The sequence below is a fragment of the Panthera pardus genome, unplaced genomic scaffold (genome assembly GCF_024362965.1).
Source record: "Panthera pardus isolate Hobbes unplaced genomic scaffold, ASM2436296v1 HiC_scaffold_27, whole genome shotgun sequence".
In the NCBI taxonomy this organism is placed as follows: domain Eukaryota; kingdom Metazoa; phylum Chordata; class Mammalia; order Carnivora; family Felidae; genus Panthera; species Panthera pardus.
Genome location: NW_026526843.1, coordinates 37608984 through 37630018, shown reverse-complemented (window position 1 = coordinate 37630018; position 21035 = coordinate 37608984). Strand labels below are relative to the sequence as shown.

Below are 21035 nucleotides of genomic sequence, written 5' to 3'. Positions count from 1 at the left end.
ATCTTCCTCTGGGGCAGCCTGTCCTTTAAACATGTGTTTGGATGTATAACACTTCCTCGTAAAAGTAATGCTGAAGATGCAGATAATTTTTTGCATCTGGGAAAGCGTGGAAAGCATTATTCATCAGAAGAACAAGGACCGATCATTTTGGGCCTCTTTTTACTTTGTCAGCCCACCCAGTCCTTATGGAAGCTAAGTTGGGTGTCTTCTGTGCTATATATCGGGCAAAAGCAATTCCAGGAAAAAAAGAAAAAAGCAGTACAGCATAACAGATGAGGCTGGGGCAAGATCTGTAGGTATACATGAGAGTACCTGAGGATTCCTCTGTTAATATGTTGGCATTATGTCCTACCTGTGTTCTGTGAGAACATACCCATTTTTTAAACAAATTTGGGATTATTCTAGGTCTCTCCAAAGATTAGATTTGTAATATATCCAGAGTTAATATACCATAATTGTTTCCCCATGTCATTGCATATTCTTTCTTTTAAAGTTTATTTATTTTGAGAGAGAAAGAGAGAGAGAGAGAGAGAGCGAGTACGAGTTGGGGAGGGGCAGGGAGAGAGAGAGTCCCAAGCAGTCTCCGAGCTGTCAGTGCAGAGCCCCAGTTGGGGCTCGAACTCAAGAAACCGTGAGATCATAACTTGAGCCGAAATCAAGAGTTGGACGCTTAACGGACTGAGCCACCCAGGCACCCCAGGGATTCTTCTGATATGATTTCTAATGACTGCATAGTATTTGATATTTGATCATTTGGATGAATACAATATGATATATTTAAACAGTGCCCTGTTATTTGACTTTTGGTTTGAGAGATAATGTTTTTTTAAAATTTTTTTTGATGTTTATTTTTGAGAGAGAGTCAGAGCATGAGTGGGCGAGGGGCAGAGAGAGAGAGGGAGACACAGAATCCGAAGCAGGCTGCAGGCTCTGAGCTGTCAGCACAGAGCCCGACGCAGGGCTCGAACTCAGGAGCCCTGAGATCATGACCTGAGCTAAAGTCGGACACTTAACCGACTGAGCTACCCAGGCGTCCTGAGGGATAATGTTTTAAAGGAACCTTAAACAGTGCAGTGGAAATAGATGGTTTAGGTTATATAGTTGTGGTTTGGCCACTTCATGAGGCTTAAAGTGTCAACCTCCATTTCCTCATTTGTAAAAGAATGCTGTGAAAAGTAGCTGCTTCCTTGAATGGTGGTTAATTACTTAGCATGGATCCTATCAGAGACTAAGTAATCAGGATATGTTTTGTCTTGCTGCTTCACCATCTTGTGTACTTACCTCACTGTTAGAAGTAGGGTCCGAGCGAATGAAAATTATTTGCATTCAGATAAGCAGAATTTGAGAATGAAAACTGCATTCAGATAACTAGCCCCTTTTATTAGTTGAGTGCCTTCCACGTAGGGGCTTTGGCCAACTTTCTGGACTTCATGGGAAAAAGTGTTCTGCAGCCTCTGCAGTTGTATGGCCCCATTGGGTCCAGAGCGAGCAGGTGGGAAACCACCCGTTACAACCAGTATCGTGTTCTATCTTTAATACTCTATAAAGGGTCCTATCTCTTTGTGCACACAGGCAAAGCCAGCCAAGCCTTTTTATTATAGTTTATTTTTCTTGTGTTGTATTTTCCAACTTTTATTCTGAAAACATTTGAAACATATAGAAAGGTGAACAAGGCAGTACACTGAATACTTGTATGATCTCTAGCTAGATGCAGCAGTTTTTGTCATTTTTGTTTTGTCATTTTTGTTTTCTGATGCGTCAGTTTAAAAAAATGGACGATCCTGACCACAATTCCTGTGATATGTGACAGGTTGTAGTGCAAGTGGGCAGAAAGTGTCCACTCTAAGCCCACGGGCCGATGGAAAGAGCAGGTCAGAGTGGAAGGGCCCTGGGCTCTGAGATAGTAGAAACAGATCTATTTGTATAATACAAATTGTGGAAAGTAAATCTCAAGACAGTTTCTGGCTGAAGGGAAAAGAGTAGATCCAGATGTCCATGAACATGACAATGTATAGAATGACTTCTGATATATAATTGAATAATATATAGCAGTGAAAAACATGAAGTAGACCTACATATAACAATATGGTTAGTAAGAAGCAGCTGTGGTGAGGGGCGTCTGGGTGACTCAGTGGGTTAAGCATCTGACTTTTGATTTCAGCTCAGATTGTGCCCCGTGTTGGGCTCCACTCTGAAAGAACAGAGCCTACTTGGGATTCTCTCTCTCTCTCTCTCTCTCTCTCTCTCTCTCTCTCTCTCTCTCTCTCTGTCTCAAAGAGGGACAGAGAGAGAGGGAGAGAGAATCTTTTTTTTTTTAATTTTTAAATTTTATTTTTTTAATTTACATCCAAGTTAGCATCTAGCACAACAATGATTTCAGGAGTAGATTCCTATTAAAGCCCCTTACCCATTTAGCCCATCCCCCCTCCCACAACCCCTCCAGTAACCCTCTGTTTGTTCTCCATATTTAAGAGTCTCTTCTGTTTTGTCCCCCTCCCTGTTTTTATATTAGTTTTGTTTCCTTTGAGGGAGAGAGAATCTTAAGCAGGGTCTACACCCAGTGCAGAACCTGACGCTGGGCTCGATCGCACAACCGTGAGAGCATGACCTGAGCCAAAAGCAAAACCAGGACTCTTAACTGACTGAGCCACCCAGGCACCTCTCATATATACTTTTAAATTTAATTATCATACCCTAAAATTGACTTTCTGGTGTATAGTTCCATGAATATTTTTCACTGTATTTGTGTGTGTATATATATTATATATATTTTATGTATAATATTTATCTATAGTATATATATATATATTTGTATATTATATATATATATATATATATATATATATATATATATATATATATATACATCTTAACCATTTTTAGTACAGTTCAGTGGTATTAAGGACATTCACAGTATTATACAACCCTCACCACCATCCATGTCCAGAACTCCTTCATCTTGCAAAAACTGAAATTCTGTAACCATTGAACAGTAACTCCCATTCCTTCTCCCCCCCCCCCCCCCCCCGGCCCCTGGCCACCATCCTTCTACATTCTGTCTCTGTGATTTCGACTACTCTGGGTAGGTGATTCACAGAAGTGAAATCCTACATATTTGTCTTTGTGAGACTAGCTTATTTCACTTAACACCATGTCCCCAAGGTTCATCTGTGTTGTAGCCTGTGTCAGAATTTCCTTCCTTTTTAAGACAGAATAATATTCCATTGTATGTGTATGTCACATCTTGTTTATACATTCATCTGTTGATGGACACTTGGGTTGCTCACACTTCTTAGCTATTGTGAATAATGCCGCTATGAAACGGGTGTACAGATATTCCTTAGAGACCCTGCTTTCAACTCTTTTTTATATATACCCAGAAATGGAATTGCTGGATCATATGGTAATTTTATTTTTAATTTTTTTGAAGAACCACTGATCTGTTTTATACAGCTGCTGCACCATTTTACATTCCCACCAATGGTGTACAAGAGTTCCAGTTTTTCCACGTCTTTGCCAACATTTGTTGTTTTCTGTGTGGTTTTTTATTCTGATAGTAGCCATTCTAATGGTGTCAGATAGTATCTAATTGGGATTTTGATTTGCATTTCATTGTCTAACTTCCCATGTGATTTCTTCTTTGATCCACTGGTTGTGTAAGAGTGTATTATTTAATTTGTACACATTAGAGAATTTTCCCATTTTATTGCCATTATTGATTTTAACCTGATCATGTTGTGGTTAGAGAAGATACTTTGTAATGATATCTATCTTTTTGACTCTATGGAGACGTAATTTATGGCCTAACGTATATGGTCTTTCCTGGAAAATGCCCCATGGGCACTTGAGATGAATGAATTCGGTGTTGCTGGCTAAAGTGTTCTGTATATATATGTCTGTTAGATCTAGTTGGTTTATGGTGATGTTCAGGTTCTCTGTTTCCTTGCTTCTCTTCTGTCTGGCTCTTCTATCTATTATAAGTGGAGTACTGAAGTCTCCAACTAGTTTTTGCTTCGTATATGCTGATGGTCTGTTATTAAGTATGTAAATGTTTATAATTATTATATCTTTTTGCAATATTGAAACTTTTATTAATAAATAATATCATCCTTTGTCTCTTGTAAGCTGTTTTGATTTATAGTCTATTGAATCTAATGTTAGTATCGCCACCCCTGCTCTCTTTTTCTGGTTACCGTTTGCATGGAATATCTTATTCCATCTTTTCACTTTCAACCTATTTCTGTCTTTTTTAAAAATTTTTTCACAGTTTATTTGTTTTGAGACAGAGAACACATGAGTAGGGGAGGGGCAGAGAGAGAGGGAGAGAGAAAAATCCCAAGCAGGCTCCACACTGTCAGCATGGAGCATGATGCGGGGCTCGATCTCACAAACTGTGAGGTCATGACCTGAGCTGAAGTCGGACGCTTAACCGACTGAGCCACCCAGGCGCCCCATATATTAGCTTAATTTAAATTACATACAAAATGCTGCTCCTTTATAGCTTCACACCTACCCCTTTCAGGTATTGATCTCAAAATTACATCTTTATGCAGTGTGTGCCCCTAAATGTGCATTAGTCTCTTAAATAGTGTAGAAAACAAAATGTGGAATAACAAACCAAAATTTTGGGTGTCCTTGTCTTGTTCCTGATGTTAGTCTTCAGTCCTTCACCATGAATTATGATGTTGGGCCTTTTTTCAGATGTCTTTTTCTCAGGTTGAGGAAGTTCCCTACTATGCCTAGCTTGTTGGTATTTTTTATCATGAATACATGTTGAATTGTGGCAAAAGTCTTTTCTGTATCAGTTGCTATGGTCATGTACTTTGTATTCTTTTCACTGTTAATTTGGTGGAATTTAATTGAATTTCAAATACTGAACCAATCTTTCATTACTAGGACAAACCCTACTTGGTCACAGAATATTATTCATTTTAAATTGCTGCATTAGATTTGCTAAAATATTACTGTGGGTTTTCGTGTCTGTGTTCATGAGGGAAATTGGATTTCTTTCTTTTTTTTTTTTAACCTTATTTGTCTGGTTTTATTATCTGCGTAATGCCTCATAAAATGAGTTGAGAAATGTTTCCTGTTTTATTTTCTGGACAAGATTGGATAAATATTTGATAGGCTTAGTCACTAAAACCATCTGAGTCTGGAGATTTCTTATTCAGAAGATTTTAACGACAAATGCAATTTTTTAATGACATATATTTGACTGAAACATTAGTTTCAGGTGTACAACATTATGATTTCATATTTTTATATATGGTGAAACATAATAAATCTAGTTAGCATCCATCACCACACATAGTTATACGTTTTTTTGTGATGATAACTTCCTTTTTTAAAAATGTTTGTTCATTTTTTGAGAGAGAGAGACAGAGAGTGAGCAGGGGAGGGGCAGAGAGGAAGGGAGACACAGAAACCGAAGCAGACTCCAGGCCCTGAACTGTCAGCACAGAGCCTGACGTGGGGCTCGAACCCATGAACTGTGAGATCATGACCTGAGCCTAAGTCGGATGTCAGACTGAGCCACCCAGGCATCCCGATAACTTCTTTTTTTTCAAAGTATTTTAAAGTTTATTTATTTTGAGACAGAGAAAGAGAAGAGCAGGTATGGGGGAAGGGCAGAGAGAGAGAGAGGGAGAGAGAGAGAATTTCAAGCAGGCTCCACACTGTCAACATGGAGCTTGATGCTGGGCTTGAACTCACGAACCATGAGATTATGACTTGAGCTGAAGTCAGATGTTTAACCGCCTCAGCTATCCAGGTACCCTGGGGATAACTTCTAAGATCTGTTTTCTTAGCAGCCTTCAAATATACAATACAGTATTATTAACTATAGTTACCATGCTGTACATTACACCCCCCATCACTTATTTATTTTATAACTGGAAGTTTGTACCTTCTGACCACCTTCACCCATTTTGCCCACCCTGACTCTCTGCTTCTGGCAACTACCAATCTGTTCTCTGTACCTGTCTGCTCAGTTTTAGTTTGTCTTTTTTGTTTGTTTGTTTTCTATAGTGTACATATAAGTGAGATTGTGAGATACTTGTCTTTCTCCATATGATTTATTTTACTTAGCATAATTTCCTCAAAGCCCATCGATGTTGCAAATGACAAGTTTCCTTTTTAATGGCTGAATAATATTCCGGTGTGTGTGTGTGTGTGTGTGTGTGTGTGTGTGTGTGTGTGTGTGTGTGTGTATTCAGTTTCCTTCATAGGATTGTTCAGGTTATCAATTTCATCTTGGGTGAGTTTTGGTAATTTGTATTTTTAGAGGAAATTTTCCATTGTATCTAAGTTGCCAAATTTATGTGTATTGAATTATTATTCCTAGTTTCTCCTTATTATTTTAATTCCTAGGGGGTCTGTAATGGTATCCCTTCCTTCCTTCCTCATGTTGGTAACTCCGGTCTTCTTCCTTTTTGTCCGTGTTATTCTTCTAGAGGTTTATCAATTGTATTGGTCTTTTCAAAGGCAAGCTTTCAGTTTCATTGATTTTTCTCTGTTGGTTTTGTATTTACTTCTATTGATTATTGCTCCAATCTTTATTGTTTCATTCCTTCTGCTTGCTTTTGGTTTATTTTGATCTTTTTTTCTGGATTTTTAAGGTGGAAGCTTGGATTACTGAGTTGTTTTTTTTCCTAATCTACAAATTTTATAAGTATCTGACACATTTTAATCTGTTGTATTTTTATTTTTGTCCAGTTCAAATTATTTTACAATTTCCTTTGAGAATTCCTCTCTATGAATTTGCCTTTCGAGAACTTGCCATCTGTTTCATATTTTCATGAAGGTTTTTAGTGGTAACATGATACTCATTTATATTGCCTTATTAAGGATAATCATAGCTACCATGTATTGAGTACTTTCTATGTCCTAAGCATTATGTTGATCAGTTTTACATGGTCTTATTAAATTATCTCAACAAACTTTTGAGCTAGGTACTATGATTAGCCCGGTTTTATGATTGGGGAAACTGACACACGTATTTTAAGTCATTTGTCCAGAGTCACTCAACCAGTATGTGATAGATCTGGAATTTGAGCTTAGGTTTGTTGCCAAACCCTGAATCCTTCACCATTATACTCCATTTCCTTTCATTACTTCATTTCTTGCCTTGTCAGTAAGATTTTTTTTCTTTTTTTTTTTTTTTAATGTTTATTATTCTTGAGAGACAGAGAGCATGAGCAAGCGGGGAAGAGGCAGACGGAGAGGGAGACACAGAATCCGAAGCAGGCTCCAGGCTCTGAGCTGTCAGCACAGAACTGATGTGAGGTTCGAATCCACGAACCTCGAGATCATGGCCTGAGCCGAAGTCGGATGCTTAACCAACTGAGCCACCCAGGCGTCCCAGGATTATTTTCTTGAAGGCAGATACTATGTGTTATACTGATTTCCTTTTCCCTACAGCCCCTGGAACAATATTAGACATAATAATGGATTGATTGATGTTTGTGGAACTAAATTTAATGACAGGAACTGACCTGGAAGAGAATTAAACCCATGACATTTGCCATATTGCCCCAGTTTCTTACCCACGAAGCTAATTTAGCTCAGTATCCTACACAAAAACAAAAAAGCTGACAAAATATTTGTGATGATAGTAATGGCCAAGACTTTGAGCTGTCAAGGAGATTTATGAGCATGACTAACTGAACAGAAGTCTGTATCCAACAGACGTCTGTTGTGCTGCTTGGTTCTGGCCTTCAGTCTGTCCTTTTGCTTTCTATGCACCTCCTTTTCATCCTTTGAATTTTTTTTAACAGTCCGACTCTCACTTGATTTCCCTTTTTTCTCCTTGCCTCCCTTTACATCTTGAAGCTTTAGGCAAAATTTTCATCATTTATTTACGAAATGCATATATGAGTCTTACTATATACAATGTGCTCTTCTAAGTACTTCAACATATTAACTCCTTATGACAGTCCTACGAGGTGCGTACTTATTGTTCCCATTGTACAGGTGAGGTAACTCCCATAGGACTTTCTAGTAGCCCATTATCCATTTCCCATACCCAATAGAAGTGGCAGGCTGGAGGTGGATATAAAGTGAAAACAAAAGCCTTTGCCTTTCATATGGCCACTCACTTACCTGTCTGGCTGTGCTTGGAGTCTAGAGAGGGCATGACCCTCTCTCCCCTTAGGCAATCTGGAATCTTTTCCTACCTGGCCTACAGTCTGACTCTCTCCCTTTCTGCCTCCTAGCCTACAGTCTGACTGACCTTTTCCCCCTCTCTCTACAGTCTGACTGATTCACTCACACACAGACACACACACACACACATATAGACACACACGGAACATTTATAATGTTCATCGTTCATATCTTGGATTTAAAGCAGCCTACAGTGACAAAAGCAGTCTCGAAACTTGGTGAGACCCGAGTGTGACCTCTTCCTCTGACTCTTGCTGTCTCTATGATTTGTGGCAAGTCATGTAGTCACTTAGTGCTTTGGTTTTCTCAGCTGTGAAGTTGAAGAAGATGATAATGATTATAATAAAAACCGATGGATAAATAAGATGATGCATCTGAGTTCTTAACCCAGCAGTTGGCACATAGAAGTGCTCTGTACATGCTAGATCGTTTTGTAATTATTGATATGTAAGACCTTCCCATATATTAGAGATAATCCACTCTTTGGCATATATGTAGCTTATAGAACTGAATTTTGGGGATCTAGAACAGGCTTGTCTTCATCTAGGAATTAAATAGTTGTTTTGAATCTCTGTTTTAAAATGTTTATTTACTTTTTAAGTAATTTCTGCACCCAACATGGGGCTTGAACTCATGACCCCAAGATCAAGAGTTGCACACTCCACCAACTGAGGCAGTCAGGTGCCCATGTTTTTGAATCTTGATGTTGGTTTTATTTTCTTTATGTTTGGCCTTCCATGGGGGCCCTTGGAATCAATTTCGTCATCCTCACGATTTCACTTCTGGTGCCCAGATATCTTTTTGGCCTTGTGTAAATGCCAGTATTCTTTTAAGGCCAGTAGCAAAGCCTGGCACCAGAGTCCAGCTTTACCTGGACTCTTAATGTGATGTTTCCCTCTCCCCTCTCCAGGGTGAATGTTTATGCCGTGGCTAAACAAGAATGTTTATGCCTGGGGCCTCCCGTAGGCAGGCCCAGAGACAGAGTTAGGCCAGGCCTGGAATGGCTATTAACCCTGCCCTAAGCCCTTGAGGCCTGAGTAAGAATTCTCAGCAATTGGTTTCTCAGAGCACAGAGTGCCCCTCTCCAATGACCCTGTTATAAAAGCATGGTCACGTGGCCAGCCCTGGGAGGCGGGAGTGACACCGCATTGGTGTACCTCCTTCCTTTGGTGGACTTAGCCAAGTCCTGTTAAACTGCAGGACCGCGAGGACTTGGCGTGGCCTCAGAGCATTCTCCCCTTGGTCACCAACCCCCCTCCCCCCCGCCCCAAAAGCATATGGAGCCCTGGCCAGGGAATAAATAGGGTGGCTTCCCTGAAACCCAAATGGAGTTTGGAAACACGAGCCTCCCTGACTCTCCACCTGAGGTCACATTTGGCCGGGAGGAGGGGAGGGGAGCTCTGGTATCAGGCAGCAAGAGGGATCTAGGAGTTTGGGGTCTGGAGTTAGAGAAACCTGGGTTCAAATCTTGGCTCTTCTATCTTGAGTGTGGTGTGAACCAGGCCACTTTGCAACTCTGAACTTGGTTTCCTCCTCACCAAATGGGAAAAGAAGGAATTGTACCTGTCTCGTAAGATTGCTGTCAGAATGAAGCGAGATAATTCATGTCAGGCAGTTAAGTAGATACGCTCTGAGATTACGTTAAGTGCACGGTACCAGCATCCTCGCGGCATTGGTAACAACAAGTAACAGTAGTGAACAGACTGGGGGAAATGAAAAACCACCTTTGGGCTTCTGTGCTGTCCTCGTGGGTCTCCTTGTGATGCCTCTTAGTCTTAGGCACACATCTGTGAGCTTCGAGAGAGCACCTGAAGTTCTTGGGGCGGGGGGGGGGGGGGCTTCAGAATATGGAGTCCTTTCCCATTCAGGGGATGGGAGAAATCCTGGTATCGCGGGGCTGCTGTGTGAGTGTGCATGTGTGTGTGCGTGTGTATGTGAGAGAGAGAGAGCACGCTAGTGTCTTGAGGTCCAAAAGGCCTGTTGAATGCGTGGTGGTTGTACCTGACCCATCCAATCCACTTTCCTTCGGGAGAAGGACTGTCACTCTTGACTTCTCCTTCAGTTTTAAAGGACCATTTGCTGGGGCGCCTGGGTGGCTCAGTCAGTTAAGCATCCGACCTCAGCTCAGGTCATGATCTTGCCATCTGTGAGTTCGAGCCCCGTGTTGGGCTCTGTGCTGACAGCTCAGAGCCTGGAGCCTGCTTCAGATTCTGTGTCTCCCTCTCTCTCTCTGCTCCTCCCCCACTGGCACTCTGTGTCTAAAAAAATAAATAAACATTAAAGAAAAAAATAAAGGACTGTTTGCCTTGAGTGATGAAGGAAGCTGCTTAAGTCCATCTTCAGAGCCCTCACAGGCAGTTTGTTCCTGACTTGGTTGTTCTTTTTTTTAAAAATGTTTATTTTTGAGAGAGAGACAGAGCACAAGCAAGGGAGGGGCAGAGAGAGAGCAAGAGAGAGAATACCAAGCAGCATCCACACTGTCAGCACAGAGCCTGACATGGGGATCAAACCCACGAACCGTGAGATCATGACCTGAGCCGAAGTCAGACCCTCAACTGACTGAGCCACCCAGGTGCCCTCCGACTTGGTTTTTCTTGACTTATACAGGGTTTCTAGCTTGTGTTTCAACAAGTCTGGTATTCAGAAACAGTATTATTACTGATGCTGGAGACTGGTGGTTTTCTTCATCTTCTTCTACCCCCACCTTTCTCTTTTTTGTTTTGCTTTGAAGTCACAAAATCCAATCTGTAAAATCGATCAAAGAAAGCCTGGAAGCCTGCCACTTCTGCTGTCCCCACCTCTTGCAGCAGCCTGGAAGACATTTCTTTTTTAAAAAAAATTGTAAAATATTTATTTATTTTTGAGAAAGAGAGAGACAGAGAGAGACAGAGTGCAAGCTGGGAAGGGGCAGAGAGAGAGAGGGAGACACAGAATCCGAAGCAGGCTCCAGGCTCTGAGCCGTCAGCACAGAGCCCGATGTGGGGCTCGAACCCATGAACCATAAGATCATGACCTGAGCTGAAGTCGGCTGCTTAACCGACTGAGCCACCCAGGGGCCCCAAGAATCCTTTTTTTTTTTTTCAACGTTTTTTTTTTTGTTTTTTGTTTTTTGTTTTTTTTTTTTTAATTTTATTTTTTGGGACAGAGAGAGACAGAGCATGAACGGGGGAGGGGCAGAGAGAGAGGGAGACACAGAATTGGAAACAGGCTCCAGGCTCCGAGCCATCAGCCCAGAGCCTGACGCGGGGCTCGAACTCACGGACCGCGAGATCGTGACCTGGCTGAAGTCGGACGCTTAACCGACTGCGCCACCCAGGCGCCCCAAGAATCCTTTTTTTAATGTTTTTACTTATTTTTGAAAGACACAGAGAGACAGAGTGTGAGTGGGGGAGGGGCAGAGAGAGAGGGAGACACAGAATACGAAGCAGGCTCCAGGCTCCCAGCTGTCAGCACAGAGCCCAACGCGGGGCTCGAACTCACAAACCGTGAGATCATGACCTGAGCTAAAGTCGGATGCTTACCCAAGTGAGCCACCCAGGTGCCCCCACTTTGTTAAAAAAAAATTTTTAACGTTTATTTTTGAGAGAGAGAGAGAGAGAGAGAGAGAGAGAGAGAGAGAGATAGAAAGTCAGCTGGGGAGGGGCAGAGATTGAGAATCCAAAGTGCCCTGAAGACATGTCTAAGAAAGTAGCAGAACACAGTTGACAGAACACTGCGTTCAGCTCGCCACATTAACCAGCCTTTTTATACCTGGGCTGCTGTTTGGGGGAAAAGGATCGGACAAAGCTGTGTGAATAAACAAGCACATTACAAGAAACAGAGTGTCTCCTCCACTGCGGTAACAGGGCAGTTGCTTAGTATAACCCCTCTTTTTGACAGTTGCCTGAGCTGTGGTGGCTGAAGCTGTTGATTGGGACCGATTGGAGGCTTAGGGAGCACAGAGCTCATTGTGGAATGAAGTGGTGTAGCTAAAGCGCGTTGAGGGGGCATTTGGGGGAGTTTGAGGCAGTGGTCAGAACATTTCATTCGTGCAAGACGTGCCGCTTTCAATTTATTACGCGTGTGCGCCAACACCAGTGCCATTTCACACAGAGAGTCGCTTGTTGACATGCTCTCCCACGTGGCAGGGCGTTAGTAACTTGACACATTTTTGCCCGCCTTTGCAACAGAGTCCGAGTGTGACCTGGACTTTTGTCTGTTTTTCCTCTCCAGGCTCCAGATGCACATGTTGAATGGAGCACTTCTGGCCCTGCTGTTTCCTGTGGTAAATACCCGGCTGGTAAGTTGCCCCTTCTAGAAACACACCAGCAATGTACAGAGTAGTCTTTGCTCACTCTTTCACTATCCAGTGCTTGCCCCCATGCTTAGCTCAGTGTGCCCGTGTGAGTGTTAAAATATCTATATATTTAATATTGAGGTTTGACATAGCGCTATTTGGATTTAGCGGAGCTTGGTAGGTAAGGGTGGGAGTATTTGATGGAACTCTAGGCCTGCATTAAGAGTTTAGGATAGACTGAAAAAGCCTACAGGAGCTCTTGGAGAGCATTGCTGGAGAGAAGGGGGGCTGGGAGACTCACTTTATTAGAGGTTTCCAGGTGTTCTAAGGGGCTCTCGTTTGGACTCAGCCACATTGGCCCAGAATAATCTGATGGGGAGCCTCAAGGCCTGTCCACTGTGTCAAGAGGCCCGTTGGGAAAGAATTAGATTCTTTCCCGCATTCACCCAAACCTGCAGGGTAGTCTGGGCCACCACCCCCACCCCCTGCAGTGGTTAGCAAGTAGAATCCCGCTGTAGCGGGGGCGGGGGGGGGGTGGTTGATAAATGGGCATAGAGAGAAACAGGAGCTATAAGGCTGGGGTGGCAGGGCCCTGTCCTCAGACTCCCTCATGTGGGACTGTGGAGGGATTCGCCGCACATGTTAGAAAGCACAGGAAGACAAATCACCTGTAAAATCCTTGCTCCTGCTTTCTGTTTTCATGACTTACTTAAGTTTGCATCATGCATTAAGATCGCAGTGTAAATCTCACAATGCTAATCCTTCCTCTTTGGATAGCATTTTATAGTTTACAGGGTCTTTTCAACATAACAGTTACGGGAGGTAGATAAGGGCAAGTATTATGGCCTCTTGTTACAGAGGAAGAAACTGACATTCATGGAGTCACACAAGTTCTAAGTGGCAGAGTTGGGAATGGAGAAGCCTCTAGATCCTATCAGCACAGCTAACCTTCACTCTCTCCAAGGATGTTTTCACACCCTCCTCACAAATACTCACGTATACCCTTACGATTGCTGTATGTTTCTAGGTGCATATTGTACATCAATAGAAATTAAAAGAAAAAGCATTCATCTAAAGCAATGATCTTGAACCCAGGCTCAACGTTTTGCTCCAGGCTCACCCAGGGGTCCTTAAGCAAACAAACAAACAAATGAACAGCAGCAGCAACAAAAACAAACAAAAACCATTGATGCCTTGGAGCATCTGAGTTCTTGATCTGTGACACAGCCTGGGTATAGTGTTTTTAAAAAGTGTTCCTAACGTGGAGCTGTGGTTGAGGACCACTGATTTTGTGCAGTAGCTCTGAAACTGAATGTCCACAGCAGTCAGCCTGAGGAAATGACTAAAAAATGAGGTTTGCCAGACCTCACCTTTGGCAGGTCTGATTACAAGGATCGGGGATGATGCCAGGAAACAAGCGTTTGTAATAAGCCCCCAAGGAATGTCGATTGCCGGGGTCCTCTGACTACCCTTGGACAATCAGCATCCTAGGTGATCGTAATTCCCAGTAACTCCAAACGCGGAAATCCAAGTGTGGCCTGAGGACCAGCCTCACATGGGTGCTCCCTCTTAGAAATGCAGAATTTTATTTAATTTATTATTTTATTTTTATTTTTTTTCAATTTTTATTTTATTTTTTATTTAAATCCAAGTTAGTTAACGTATAGTGTAATAATGATTTCAGGAATAGGGTTTAGCGATTCGTCACTTTATTATAACACGCAGTGCTCATCCCAACAAGTGCCCTCCTGAGGTCCCATCACCCATTTAGCCCATCCCCCCACCCAACACCCCTCCAGCAACCCTCAGTTTGTTCTCTGTATTTAGGAGTCTCTTATGGTTTATTTCCCTGGTTTGTTTAAACGTCTTTTAAAATTTATTTATTTATTTATTTATTTATTTACATTTTTTGATGTTTACTTGTTTTTGAGAGAGACAGAATGCAAGCTGGGGAGGGGCAGAGAGAGGGAGACACAGGATCTGAAGCAGGCTCCAGACTCCGAGCTGTCAGCACAGAGCCCAGCATGGGGCTCGAACCCACAACCTGTCAGATCATGCCCTGAGCTGAAGTCGGATGCTTAACCCACTGAGCTACCCACGCGCCCCTGTTTTTATTTATTTTTGAGAGAGAGAGAGAGAGATACAGAGCATGAGTGGGGGAGGGGCAGAGAGAGAGGGAGACACAGCATCCGAAACGGGCTCTAGGCTCTGACCTGTCAGCACAGAGCCCGACATGGAGCTCGAACTCACGACCCATGATATCATGACCTGAGCTGAAGTCGGATGCTTAACCAACTGAGCCACCCAGGCAGCGTTCCCTCTTTGTATTTATCTTATTTTTGCTTCCTTTCTCCCGTGTTCATCGGTTTTATTTCTTAAATTCCACATATGAGTGAAATCATATGGTATTTGTCTTTCTCTGACTGACTTATTTCGCTTAGCATAATACATTCTAATTCTATCCATGTTGTTGCAGATGGCAAGATTCCATGCTTTTTGGTGGCTGAGTAATATTCCTGTGTGTGTGTGTGTGTGTATGTATGTGTGTGTGTGTAGTGCTGCTATAAACATTGGGGTAGAAATGCAGAATTTTAGACCCCTACCTCAGAACTACTACATCGGAATCTGCATTTTAATGCGTGGCTTACAGGGCCTCCCAGCTTTCTTCCACAGAGCCCAAAGCATCTCGTAGATAGACCAGAGGAGCTCCTGAAGGGGAAGTGCCAGGGTGGGAGAAGGGCAGGCAGTATTGTGTCTGCCATGGTAGGGCGGGCACACACAGCTCAGTGTTCCCCTGTGAGCTGGGTTCAGCAGGCCCGGGCTGCTGACGTAGGTACCTTTGCTCTCCCTTCCACATTTCCCACAACGTACGACTTGCCCGACTTCACCTGAGTCCTTCACCAGAACGCCTGCCTTGGTCTCAGAGCTGTAGGGGCTCTGAAGAACGGTGCCCAAGAACGGTACAAAACAAACAAATTGTGCGCCCAGGGATGTGGAGCCACGCTGCGGAGGCAGAGAAGTGGCTCCAGTGCTCTCTTATCCCATTTGTCCGCTCACCCTGTCACTGTTTTCTCAGACTGAGAGGTCAGGCAGATAAAAAGCTGCTTTCCTTCTTCCTTTTCAGCAGTTCTGGCAGATTCCAGGAAGGGGCAGCGCACCAGAAAATACCACCTCCACCCCAGGCTCACACAGTCAGTGATCCTGAGTTCGAGTGCTTCTAGCCCACAGCTTGGGCCAGTCTCTGCCATCCGTTGAGGTGCATATGCTTCCTCTACACAGGTTGCCTTCATCTCTCTTCCTAGTGGGACCTTTCCCACAAGGAAAGCCAAATAGTCATCTTGCAGGACCACTAAGCATAAACAGACGTGATGATTCCCATTGTGCGAGCTTGAAAATAAAGGCCCCCAAAAGCCCATTCAGGTACCTGGAGTCAGAAAGGCGGTGGTGAAGTTTTCATTCAGCCGGTATTGTTATACCACAGCTGCATTTCTTCACCAGGTCAGCTGACACTTCTGGAGCGCTTACTATGCGCCCAGTACTGCTCCAAGTGCTCTGCATGGGCTAACGTATTTGATCCTCACAATAAACTTCTGAGGCAAGGCACTGTTCATTATCCCCCAGATCAAGATGCCAGCGGCATTGGTTTTCTCTGAAGCCTCTCTCCTTGGCTTGCGTATGGCCGCCATCTTGATGTCTTTTCACATGGTCTTTTCTCTGTGCACGCACATCCGTGGTGCCTCTCTGTGTGTCCAAATCTCCTCTTCCTGTAGGGACATCTGTCAGATTGGATTAGGGCCCACCTAATGGCCTCCTTTTAACTTAATCACCACTTTATTGGAGGCATTTCCAAATGTAGTGACATTCTGAGATTAGGCCTTGAACATATGAATTTTGGTGGGGACACAATTCAGCCCATAACAGCTTTACTACTCTGTACAGGAAACACTATTTCTCTTTCATCCCCTCTTTTCCTCCTTTCCTTCCTTCCTTCTTTCTCTTTCTCTCTCTCCCCTTCTTCCCCTTTCTCATGGCAGATTTGCTATTACAGTTGTTATAGCACCTAATACTTTACAAATGCATATCGGGCTATAGCCAACCAGCTCATCAAGAATGTTCAGGTAACTTTCCTTAACATTGAAGCTTCTTTGATGAGCTCTTAATGAGCGATTCTAATCACTCTGGTAAATAATCTTGGTGCTGCTCTTTTTCTAAAATGAAGCTGAGAAGAGCTCACAGTCGTGGCTTCATTTGCTTGTGTTTTTGCAACTGGCTTTGCCTTGGTTTTCTTAGATAGTTGGGACCCCTCCTGGGCTACTTCTGGCCTTCAGGACTTTTTGCTTTGCGATCACTTAGTTGAATACAGATTGAGTTAAAATAAGACGCAGGAAGATTGGCAACTCTTTAAGCCTGATAATCCGGTTAGGTAAGAACCCAGCTTTTGACTTCTGTTTCCGTCTTTCTTCTTTTTTATATAATCTTCAAAGTTTATTTATTTATTTATTTAGAGAGAGACAGAGACAGCGCAAGTGGGGGAGGGGTAGAGAGAGAGGGAAAGAGAATTCCAAGCAGGCTCCATGCTGCCAGTGCAGAGTCCTAAGCAGGGCTCGGACCCACAAAGCTGTGAGATCATGACCTGAGCTAAAATCGAGTCAGACACTTAACTGACTGAGGCACCCCAAAAGGATTTCTTCTTCTTCTCCTCCTTCTCCTTCTCTTCCTTCTTCTCCTCCTCTTCCTCCTTCTCCTCCTCCTTCTCCTCCTCCTTCTCCTCCTCCTTCTCCTCCTCCTCCTCCTCCTCCTCCTCCTCCTCGCCACCCAAGCATCCCAAAAGGATATCTCCTTCTCCTTCTTTATTTTTTTTAGTAGGCTTCAGGCCCAATGTGGGGTTTGAACTCACGACCCCAAGACCAAGACTAACATGCTGTACTGAGCCAGCCAGGCACCCCTCTTTTGCTCTTTGTTCTTGACCCTTTACCATTTTAATCTGTGTTGTTGTTGTTGTTGTTGTTGTTGTTCATAAGCAGTAATCTAAAGGCAAGGAAAAGAAAATGAGTGAGTGTGTGTGCCAGTAACAGAGTCTTATATATGTTCATATATATAAAGAGAGAGAACAAGGGAGTTCCAGGAAGTTGTCACAGTCAGCTAAAGCTGACTGGTCATCAGTGAATTTTCATTTGCTGTACTCTGTCCTGTGACTTCCTGGCACCAGTATATGCAGACTAGCTAGAGAATGCCTGGGTCCCAATTTCTCCTGGTTCTTCAGCTTAGAAGCTGACACCTTAGAGGAAGGACCATATATTCCAGTGGCTCATATTATAAGGAAGAGCTCTTTACTGCCAGGATTCTGGAGATGGTCTTTTTCTGGCTTCAGGTGAAGTGTTGTAAGTGCTATTTCTCTTCTTGAAGGGAAGGAGGAAAAATTCATCATAGAACTATTGATTATTAGATTAGCAGGGAGCTGAAAGCTTGTCTGGTCTCATCTTATCTTCTAGAGGCGGTCCTTAGAAGGATAAATGCCTTGCCCAGGAAGCTAAGGTGGGTGGCCCCTAAAATCCAGGTCTCCTGACTCAGACTTCAGAGCTGTTTTCCTATTCTATGATGGGAGTTCAGGGCATGTTTGAAAGCTGATGAGCCCAGATGCTGGAGATGCTTCTTAGTTCTGTCCATCTGAAAGAGTTGGGCCATAGGTTTCTCTGAGAAGCTGAAGAAGACTATAGACCCTCTTCCTAGATAAATGCACAAACACAATTGGGCAGATAATTTCAGGAGACTCTCCTCTCCTGTCTCCTGCCAACCCCTAGCCCATCCATGGATCCCAGGTTGAGATCACTTCTCACCCAAGCTGGCTATACTCCATGGCTCAAAGAATAGATGTGTTGCCTAGTTAATGAACTCCTTGTGATAGCTAGTGGCTTTTGGGCTGGTGGTGATGCTGGATTCCTTATCTGTGCCTGTGACTTAGCAAAACATACCCATTCCAAGCTAAAACACCTTCTGGAAAGTGAAAGCCGGGAGGTAGGAGCTCAGTAGGGTACCAATGGAACCTGGTTACATACTAGGTTCTCATTTCCATCTCTTACCTTGCATTGTTGTTGATCTAGTCATCACAATGAGGCACTGAGCGTGAGCTACATCTCTAGTCCTGTGCCTTTTGTCCTCAGATGCCCAGGAGAGGGCATCTGAATGTAGAGTGTTCTGAGCAAGGGAGAGTGGAAGTGGAAAACAAACATAAGACACCGTATCTGCCCCCTTCCCAGACTGAAGACTCTGGCCTGGCCCGTTTGTGTTTTTTTGTTGTTGTTGTTGTTGTTGTTTTTTTACAGCCATCTGTCTTCTACTGGAATAATAATAAGGATGGTAATGATTCTTTTCATCAAGTTCCTTTCTTCTTCAAGGCCCAAAGCCTCAAGTAGAATTATCTCATTATCAAAATTGTCCATTATTATGTATCCTTGTTGATCTCTTTGTTGCTCTTTTTTCCCCCTCCTTTCCCATCCCCCTGCCTTTTGTCTGCTTCCTGTTTTGTGAGAGATGGTTCTCTCAAATGTCCCTCACTCTGAGACTGAGTGGAAGAGGCTAGTAATGATTTTTTCATTACTGGGGCGGCTCCCGGCATCCACGATCATTATCTTCATGTTCTCGAGATGCAGGCTTGTCGCTGGTACACCTTGTCCCCGTATGTGCTGCTTGGGAAACTTCGCTTTCCCCCTGGGCAAATGGGGTTGAGAATCTTACTCTTTGCTAACTGGCATGTTGAAATGTGCTAATTGACCTAGAAAAGTTACTTCGGTGCCTGGCAAATTGAGCCGTTTAAGAAAGTTATAGTTTGGATCTTGGACCTGAACTAGGGACAGAATGTCCCTTTGCTTTCCTGAGAGCACTTAAAAGATAAAAAGCTTGGTTTTAGAAGAGACCTTTGCGTTTTGAAGAATTGATTTGGTCAAAATTTTGCCTCAGCCTTCTACAAAGGCCAGTGTGTTTCTGGTGAGATGAAACCAAATTCTAGGGACTATTCTAGAATATGTCTAATAGCTGCCTTTATTTTAAGATTCATCTTTTTTTTAAGTTTATTTATTTTTTGAGAGAGAGAGAGCGAGAGCGAGCAGGGAAGGGGCAGAGAGAGAGGGAGAGAGAGAGAGAATCCCAAGCAGGTTCCACACTAACTGCACGGAGCCCGATGCGGGGCTCAAACTCACAAACTGTGAGATAGTGACCTGAGCCGAAGTCAAGGGTCAGATGCTTAACCGACTGAGTCACCCAGGCACCCCAAGATTGATCTTTGAGAGCCTTCCATCCTCCATGAATCTAGCCCAATCACACAGTCCAGATTTTCATTGAGCAATTTTTGGTATTACATATTGTGCAAGATGCTGCAGGGAATGTGGAAAGAGCCAAGGGTGTGTTCCTGGCTCTCAAGGAACTTGGCAGTTTAATTAGAAAGATGAGGCATAAATTATGGCAGTACTAAGACTGAAATCATGAAAAATACGTATCACAAGGCAGTCCAGGCTGAATTGCTAAATTGCAATTGCTGTGAGTTCTAAGATGGGAAGAGGATTAAATATTAGCAGTGATCAGGCACCTGCTGTATGTCAGGTAATTTACATATGTTACTATTTAACTCACACAAGAACCCCATTTTACCTGTGAAGAAATTGGGGTTCAGAGAGGTTTAAACGGCTTGCCCAGAGTTATGCAGTTCCTAATATGCTACAGCTGAATGCACTGCCTCTTGGAGAGATCCGTGGGTTAAGTGGTCCAAAAAGGCTTCTCAGAGAAATAAAGCCCAAAGTGAGCCTTGGGAGATGAATGGAATATGCATGCAATCACAGAAGAGCAAAGCAGTTCAACTAAGGGAATGCCATGGCTGAACATGGAGGTAGGAAACTGCACACTTGTCATTGAGATTCTGAAGAACAGGATGAAGAATCATGAATTCTGGTTGTATATGTGGACATTGCATACCACTAGAAGATATCCATGATGCTGCTTCTGTTCGTCTTTTCACCCTTACCGTGTTTAGATTCTGGTGTGTTTCTTCTCTTTTCCACCTCTACTAAGAATTCCTTACAGGCAGATGGGACTTTGCAACCAGAAAAGCTCTTTCACAGGTATCTCACCCTAACGTATTAAGAATATGGATGTAGGGAGCAAAGCTATGGATGTGGGCTCATATCCTGGCTGTGCTACTCCCGTGTGTGTGTGTGTGTGTGTGTGTGTGTGTGTGTGTGTGTGTGTGTGTGTGTATGTGAAAGAGAGAGAGAGAGAGAGAGGGAAGGAAGCTGGCCAAGTTACTTAACTTCTGTGGACCACAGTTCTCCTCATCTATAAAATGGAGGTGACAATCGTGCTAACCTCCTAAATTTATCCTGAAGATTAAGTAGTTAACATGTGTGAAGCGTGTAGCACAGCACCTGGCAAACAGGACACCCTCAGTCAGTGTTAGCTGTTAATTATTAGTCTTGGGTCCTCACAAAAGTCCTGTGAGGTGGTATTATAATAAGCATTTTGCAGATTGAGCCATATAAAGTTTAAGTAACTTGTATAGGGATGCATAGACTGAGCTGGCCTGAGAACTTTGGTCTTTCTGATACAA

At 43.2% G+C, this 21035-nt stretch overlaps 1 protein-coding gene across 7 annotated transcripts in view; it reads left to right on the top strand.

Moving 5' to 3' along the window:
* The window catches only part of TMEM164 (transmembrane protein 164), a 170939-nt gene that overhangs the window by 86811 nt on the left and 63093 nt on the right, over window positions 1-21035 (top strand). For all 7 annotated transcript variants that reach the window (XM_019426842.2, XM_053891261.1, XM_053891258.1 and 4 more), the window contains one exon: window positions 12376-12442. In XM_019426842.2, the coding sequence (XP_019282387.1) occupies window positions 12383-12442 (60 nt within the window). In that variant the 5' untranslated portion in view covers window positions 12376-12382. The remainder of the gene's footprint in view (window positions 1-12375; window positions 12443-21035) is intronic.